The sequence below is a fragment of the Saccostrea cucullata genome, unplaced genomic scaffold, assembly GCF_032062105.1.
Source record: "Saccostrea cucullata isolate Sc308-1 unplaced genomic scaffold, CSIRO_AGI_Scuc_v1 ctg19924, whole genome shotgun sequence".
In the NCBI taxonomy this organism is placed as follows: Eukaryota; Metazoa; Mollusca; class Bivalvia; order Ostreida; family Ostreidae; genus Saccostrea; species Saccostrea cuccullata.
In genome coordinates this window covers 1-8,574 of record NW_026938629.1, presented here as the reverse complement: position 1 = coordinate 8,574, position 8,574 = coordinate 1, and the positions used below count along the sequence as shown (strand labels likewise).

General features: G+C 33.8%; 1 protein-coding gene across 1 annotated transcript; it reads left to right on the top strand.

The window, feature by feature from the left end:
• The first annotated feature begins 32 nt into the window (after nt 1-32).
• On the top strand, nt 33-8,427 carry LOC134250790 (calpain-5-like). Its single transcript, XM_062733135.1, has 7 exons — nt 33-67; nt 314-492; nt 919-923; nt 1,113-1,235; nt 1,887-2,083; nt 7,840-7,961; nt 8,279-8,427. Exons 1-7 carry the CDS (start codon nt 33-35, stop codon nt 8,425-8,427), a joined length of 810 nt encoding a protein of 269 aa, XP_062589119.1.
• The last annotated feature ends 147 nt before the right edge of the window (nt 8,428-8,574 follow it).

The window sequence follows — 8,574 nt, the reverse complement described above, 5'->3', positions numbered from 1 at the left end:
AGGGGTCAAAAATCAAAAATGAATGGGAGAAGATGGGTCTAAAATTCGTACAAGAGGGCGAATTATGGTATGTATCAAAAACATACGATAAATCTAACTAAAAATCTGTTTAAATTCATTAATTCTTCAAAAAAACACAGGGATGGGATTCAGTCAACTAAGTGTTCATAGAAAGGTCTTGAAAGTTGACTGAACGACCAAATTTTCTCCTAAAGTTACCTTTCAGTAGAAATTCAGTCACCTTACAGTAAAACTTCAGTCTGCTTTTCAGTCAGTTTCATCCCTTGAAATCTCTCCTTTTTATTATTTACAGGATGTCCTTTCCTGATTTTATGAACACTTTCACACACATAGACATCTGTCACTTCGTCAACACCAGTATTATCAGTATAAAAAGACCTGGAGTGAGGCCATGTTTCACGGGGAGTGGACCATCTCAGGCAGAAATGGCGGGAATGACTATAACTCATTACCTTTCTCAGCAATCCCCAGGTACTGAAGGAAGAAGGGGGTGAATTTGTTCTACTTGTACAGTGTTTCCACAGTATAGAGCGCTTATAACGAATACACTTATAATGCACTGACGATTATAGCGAAGTGTTTTAAATCCCCGTGTGTTATAAACGTATTATAAGGTAACTGTAAATCGAATTGCATTTTGTACGTAGTAAAATCGGCCGTCCCTGTTTTTTAGTTCTAAGCTTCTTTATTGTATTTTATTTAAATATAAGAAAAGATGTAATATTTGTATACAGAAAGAGTTTTTTTTAATTTATGAGAAAAGTGTAATGACCAAAACTAACATGTTAGAGCATATAAATTTAATTTTAAGAATGCTATATAAAAAAAATTTTAATGATGTATTTACTGGGACAATATTTTTCTTCTAGAATTTTGACTGCATATAACCTTTAACAGAGATTGTACTACGAAAACTTGATTTTAATCAGAGCTGACTATTGTTTTATACTCTACAATTACTACTGCACGAAATTTCCTTCTTTATTTCTCTTGATTTAGTGAATTTTTCACGACTGCCCTGGCCATTAAACAAATAATAGAAAAGTAAACCGAATGAATTCAAATGAGACATTTTTTATTATATCTTGTAGTATGTCTTTGATATTGGAGGTGCCCAAGATCGCGTTATGGTGTCTCTGGAACAGCACGATATAAAACCAGGTCGGCAGGAACTGGGTATTCAGCTCAATAATATAGGATTCCACATCATGAAGGTAAAGGATACTGACAGACAGAAAGATACTGAAAAAAGAAATAGACACAAAAAAATTACATCATGATGGTATGAAACAAAAAATATTCTGATGTAAGAAACATTCTAGGAATACTTCGGGTTTTCAGATCATATACATGTTAGTAAGGGTACAACTGACAAAAAGAGAGACAGATCAAATATCGACCAGAATAATGCCAATGTAGAACAGTTTTATCATTAGCTTTTATAAATACAGTTTTTATCACGTTTTATGAATAAATATTCTGTGTGAAATAAATGTCTTTTAAAAGTTTCTTCTGATTAGCAATAATGACTATATCAATGACTCAGATCCGAAGACTATCGACTATATGACTCAAGACAAAATGTTCACGTTTTAATATGATGAGTTTTATTTAATGTATTTATTTAGACATTTTATTATTTCCTTTAACATTTCAAATCAGACATACATGTACGTAGAAAATTTTGTTTCATTATCAAAAAAAAAAATTCAAACGTTACACTTGTTCGAATCTTTAAGTCTTCTAAATAAATGCTTGGATCCAGATCAATGAAATGTTTATCAATATGATATGGCTATTAAATAATATATGTTGTAAGATAATGAAATGTTTATCTCATTGTAATACATCTTTGTTAATTTCAGGTGGAAGAGAATAGAAAATTCAGGGTACACATAGTAGGAGAGAAAGTGTTTACTTCCGAGTATGCTAAATCTAGAAGCGTTTTTGGGATCATGATTTTACAGAAAGGTCGATATGTAATAGTTCCTACCACAACTAGTTCGGATGAACTCGGGCCATTCATGTTACGACTTTACACCGGAAGTTCTTCTGGGGCAAAGTGAGTTGTTAATTTATTAAACAGTCGTAAAAGATCAAGAAAAATTATTTTTTGAAACCAAACAAGTATTTGAATGTGGTTGTCATAAGTATAATGTAGAAAAATCTTTGATGAGAAATATTGATAGAAGATTTTTTTTTAATGTCATCGTTGAGATACTTTAGTCATATATATTTATCTATGGTAAATCAAAGTGTCAAAGTTATCACTTTTGTAAATCAAAGTTTTCAAAGTGATCACTATAGTGTCATAGTTATCATTATAGAAAACAAAGTTTTTGAAGTTTTCACTATAGAAAATCAAAGTTTTTACCATAGTAAATCAATGTTTTTATCATAGTAAATAAAACTTTTCATAGGAATCACGATGGTTAAACAAAGTTTTCATAGTTATCACTTTAGTAAATCAAAGTGTCAAAGTTATCACTGTATTAAATTAAAGTTTTCATAGTTAATCAGAGATATCATTATAGTAATTCAAAGTTTTCATAGTGCCAAAGTTATCACTATTGTAAGGGTTATAATAACATAATATACAACATTCTCTAAATGTGAATCTCTTTCTTTTAATGCTCACAGTGCCAGGTAGGTTTTCATCCATTCTATCATGCATGTTGTTATAGGAAATTCTCAAGCATTGTTGATTGATCAATACACATAACCTTGCTTTCATTTATTTCCAATTAAAAGGGATTGTATGCAAATAAACCATTCAAATATCAAGCTTAACAGTATCTAAATCAATGCATATTGATGTTGTTAACCTGCTTAACCCTGCCAATTGACAAAATAATGGACAATGCTTTAGAATAATCGGACAAAATTCTGTCCTGAAATCGTCTCGTTGGATGGACTTCATTTCGTCTTTTATCATGGGAACCTTTTACTTTAAAAGGAATGTCATTTTTCCTCTTTGTAAAGGGTTAAGTATAATTATCTTTTGCACTCTTTCCAAACATGATATCTGTACGTGTAGATGGTTAGTTAAAAACAACGAAATCGCACGGTTTCAGAGGATTTACTAATTGTAAAAAAAAAATCCAGGTGACAAATACATACACTGTACCGTTGTATATCTATATATATTTACATTTCCAATGTGTTTGCTCGAGATAAATTACAAATAGTGAATGTATGTATTTCTCCATCAATGTACTGGTTCATCCATAGGCACGTGCAGGGCGGGACAAATAGAGACAAGAAGCGGGGCTTCTACATGTAGCACATGGATTGGCGGAATCAATGCCATGTAAATATGAGGAATAACTGTCAGATTTTTCGATTTCATGAAGATGATCAATCGATTGGCTTGTGTGATAATTTTATGCATAGACGCCCTCGGCGTTTATGCAAATTATCAAGCAAGCCAATCGATTTTTAGGTCACCTGAGTAAACTCAGGTGACCTATTGCTATCTGTTTTCGTCCGTCGTCGTTCGTCGTGCGTCGTGCGTCGTTCGTCGTTCGTCGTGCGTTAACATTTGAACATTTCAGCTTCTTCTCTGCAACCACTGAACCAATTTCAACCAAATTTGGTACAAAGCATCTATGGGTGAAGGGGAACAAAAATTATGAATTTCATGATCCCTCCCCTGGGGCCTGAGGGGTGGGGCCAAAACCACTAAAATTAGTGCAATCTTTAAAAATCTTCTTCTTTACTCCTGGACATCAAGCAGTCAAACTGTTTGCATGATTGTAATCAGCAATGAGTCCTCTACCAAAATTGTGAAATTCATGGCCCTGGGGTCAGGGGTTCTAGTGCTAGGGCGGGGCTAAATAAGTAGGTAGTGAAAATGCATTATTTCTTTGAAAATTTTCTTCTCTGCTCCTGGGTATTAAATAAACCAACTAAGTACATAGTTATGATAAGCAAGAGTGCCTCTACCAAAATTGTGAATTCTATGGCCCCAGGGTCAGGGGTTCTGGTGTTAGGGCGGGGCTCTATTGATTATATAGTGAAAATACATTAATTCTTTGAAAACCTTGTTCTCTACTCCTGGGTATTAAATAAACTAACTAAGTACATAGTTATGATAAGCAAGAGTGCCTCTACCAAAATTGTGAATTTTATGGCCCCAGGGTCAGGGGTTCTTGTTTTAGGGTGGGGCTCTAATGATTATATAGTGAAATGTATGAATTCTTTGAACATCTTATCCTTTGCTCTTGGTTAATATGCTAATGATCTAATTACATATCTAAGGCCAGGATTTATTTTATTTTCAGTTTTACAAACCCTCCGCTCAAGGTTTTGAAATTTTAGAAAAAAATTAAAAAAAATTTCTTTCCGATGTCAAATTTGAGTCGGGATCGAGATTTCAAATTTACGAACTCGCACTTCCGGTTTTTAGACCTGAAACGGCGGGTAAATAAAGCTAGATCCAAGAATGTAGCATGGTTTAGTGTAAAATTCATCGATAAGAGTGCCATTCAAAACGTTTCACCCGTTCAAAGGACAAATAAAATGCTGACGACTTTGTTGCACAATGACATGCTGGTGAGATAATTATGTATTCGTTTCAAAAGTAACTGTAAATTATTTTCCTCCCCCAGGTTTTAAACTGCCCGTGGTAGCTATTGCATATTGCCAGGGACATTGTTTAGGTCTCTGTTATAGCTTACAGTCTAAGCATCATTCTTCAGAAAATTGTTGCTTATGCATCAGATGTAATGAATAAAACTATGGGAGAAGTGAAGTCCATTTGAGGAAGAAATAAACAATAACCTGAAGTGAAGAAATAAAAAAAAATTCAACTATTAAAAGGCAAGAATATACAAATATATGTAGTATCATTTGTATCAGCCAGAAAAATTATTTTACACTTAATTGAAAAAATGTTGACCCTACTCCCCTTTTATGATAGGAATTATAATTTTAGGCATCAAGTAAATTTTAGAACAATGTCTACACATTCACCTAACACATATTAAGAAAATGAAGATGTATTGAAAGACTTTTAAAGAATTGATTTTTTAAAATATATTATGATCAACATCACAAAATTTATATAACTGGCCCAAACTGGCAGATGATGAAATAAGCAATTAAATGTTCTACTTTCCTATTTGTAAGCATTATGTGTCCAGTGGTAAAGAGCCTATTAGGATAGCATAAAAAAAGAATGTACAAATGCTAATAATTGATTTATCAAAAAAATTTATTTCCTTTTCCTTCGGGACTTTTTTATTCTCATGTTCATAACTCAAACCTAAACATAAAAAAAAATGCTGGCCTTATAATGAAGAAAGGGTCCTCTTTCAAAATAGATAATTTCAGGGCTGCTGGGTCAGGGGTACCAAGGGGGTACTTTGACTAAAAATAAATTAATGCTTTGAAATCTGCCCTTTGATAAGCAATGGTGCCTCTTTCAAAATTCGTGAATTTCATGGCTTTTGGCTTAAAACACGAACCAAATACAATCGCTGGAAAGTTGTTACATGATACTCAGGTGACCTATAAGGCCCGTGGGCCTCTTGTTTTCTCTTTTTTTAGGTCACCTGAGTAACTCAGGTGACCTATTGCTATCCGTTTTCATCCGTCGTCGTCCGTCGTGCGTCGTGTGTCGTGTGTTAACATTTGAACATTTTCAGCTTCTTCTCTAAACCACTGAACCACTTTCAACCAAATTTGATATACAGCATCTATGGGTGAAGGGGAACAAAAATAGTGAATTTCATGGTCCCTGCCCCCCTGGGGCCTGAGGGGTGGGGCCAAAACCACTAAAGTTAATAAAATCTTCTTCTTTACTCCTGGACATCAAGCAGGCAAACTGTTGGCATGAATGTAATGAGCATTGAGTCTTCTACCAAAATTGTGAAATTCATGGCCCCAGGGTCAGGGGTTCTAGTGCTAGGGCGGGGCTCTATAGATCATATAGTGAAAATGCATTATTTCTTTGAAAATCTTCTTCTCTGCTCCTGGGTATTAAATAAACTAACTAAGCACATAGTTATGATGAGCAAGAGTGCCTCTTCCAGATTTGTGAATTTTATGGCCCCAGGGTCAGGGGTTCTAGTGCTAGGGCGGGGCTCTATAGATTATATAGTAAAAATGCATTATTTCTTTGAAAATCTTCTACTCTGCTCCTGGGTATTAAATAAACTAACTAAGCACATAGTTATGATGAGCATGAGTGCTTCTTCCAGATTTATGAATTTTATGTCCCAAGGGACAGGGGTTCTGGTGTAAGGGCGGGGCTCTATTGATTATATAGTGAAAATGCATTATTTCTTTGAAAATCTTCTCTGTTCCTGGGTATTAAATAAACTAACTAAGCACATAGTTATGATGAGCAAGAGTGCCTCTTCCAGATTTGTGAATTTTATGGCCCCAGGGTCAGGGTTCTGGTAGTAGGGCAGGGCTCTTTTGATTATATAGTGAAAATGCATTTATTCTTTGAAAATCTTCTACTCTGCTTCTGGGTATTAAATCAACTAATTAAAGCACATAGTTATGATAAGCAAGAGTGCCTCTTCCAAAAATTGTGAATTTTATGGCCCCAGGGTCAGGGGTTCTGGTGTAAGGGCGGGGCTCTATTGATTATATAGTGAAAATGCATTTATTCTTTGAAAATCTTCTTCTCTGCTTCTGGGTATTAAATAAACTAACTAAGCACATAGTTATGATAAGCAAGAGTGCCTCTTCTAGATTTGTAAATTTTATGGTCCCAGGGTCAGGGGTTCTGGTGTTAGGGCGGGGCTCTATTGATTATATAGTAAAAATACATTAATTCTTTGAAAATATTTTCCTTTGCTTCTGGGTTTTATGCCAATGATCCAAGTATATATATATATATTTATGATGAAGAAAGGTGCATCTAGCAAAGTGGTTTTTTATGCCCCCAGGGTCAAAGGGGGGAGGTTACATAGTCTGAAAATAAATTAATGCTTTGAAATCTGCCCTTTGCTATTAGTCAACCATTTTATAATTACATTTGCAAAATTTTGAAACATGTGGCCCATGGGTCAGTGGGTGAGGTGCACAACTGGTTATAAAGTGGAAGTGCATTTCCTCTTTCTTACTCTGATCTACCTCTGGGTATTAAGTAAATAGAGTAAGCATGCTAAGTTAATAATTATGATAAGCAATGGTGCCTCTTTCAAAATTGTAAATTGTGAATTTCATGGCCTCCGGTTTAAAACACGAACCAAATATAATTGTTTGAAAGTTGTTACACAATACTCAGGTGACCTATAAGGCCCGTGGGCCTCTTGTTTGTATTTGTATTTTATTTGAACCGGAGACATTACATCTCATAGGTTTACAATATTCATACATAAGATTTGTACAGGCTATACAATATACATGTGTTAATTACATAACAATATCATTTAAATATTATTTATCACATCAGGAAATCGAAAAAAATACAGTTATTCCTTAATCCAAGGCCAGCAAAACAATGCCAACAAAAAAGACATTTTGCATGGAATTGCTTCTCAACTCAACCGATCGTATTCATATATGCATGATTTGTGAAACTGACACATCTTTAATCCAATATACATGCATTTAATTCTAAATGGATATTTGGTCTAAATAAATGTACGCAAATAAAGTCACATTTCAGGAAGATATAAAATCCAAATATAATTTTATTTGAAATTTAATTTTTTGGGAAGAAATATGCATATATTGATAGGAGAAAACAAACGATGACTTTTGTTTAATCATCAAAGCATTGTTTGTCCATAATTTTATCCTTTATAATGCAAAAAAAGTTAAGGAAATTCGGTTGAACTTGAAGTTATATTTTGATAGAGAACTGACCATGGAATGTCCATCCAATGGGTGTCCTTGTGCAGCTAACTACGTATTGGTTTCTACAGTCACCATAGAAAGCTGCTCTGACCTCGAGATTCCACCTAAATCCAAAGTAAAAAGTACGTAGTATTAAGTTTAATGCCATAAGACCATCTGCTAAGGGAGATGATTCTAAAAAAAATCAACTCATAATACATGCTTCTTTGTCATTTATTATTCGAACTCAGTAATAAATGAACTCAAATTTTGACTTTAATGCTATACTTTCATTATTTTTATGTCAAGTAAAAGGATTTAAAGACTTTATTTCAACAGTTGACTTATTTGAAAGATATAAAATCGACACACATGTCGAAATCATCATAGAATGAATATTTTGGTGTATCAAATTGTACAACAATAACATATACACTGTTCTATATATATTCATTTTAAGCAATGGATCCCTATGTGAAAATAATATGTGAAGGCGAAAAAGTGGAAAGTTTGACAAGAAGCAACGATAAGAACCCGAAGTTTGGAACAAAAGCCACATTCTACAGAAAGAAGCCTGATGATCCAATCATTGTAGAGGTATTATACTGAGATAATGTGGAATATACTGAGCTCTCTAATTTTAAGATGGCCGAGATAGTTTACAATGTACATATGTATCAAAAGACATGAACACGATACATATTGTTTGTGCATACTTTATTTTTTGAAAGAGTTCCATAAATTTAAACCCCAAAA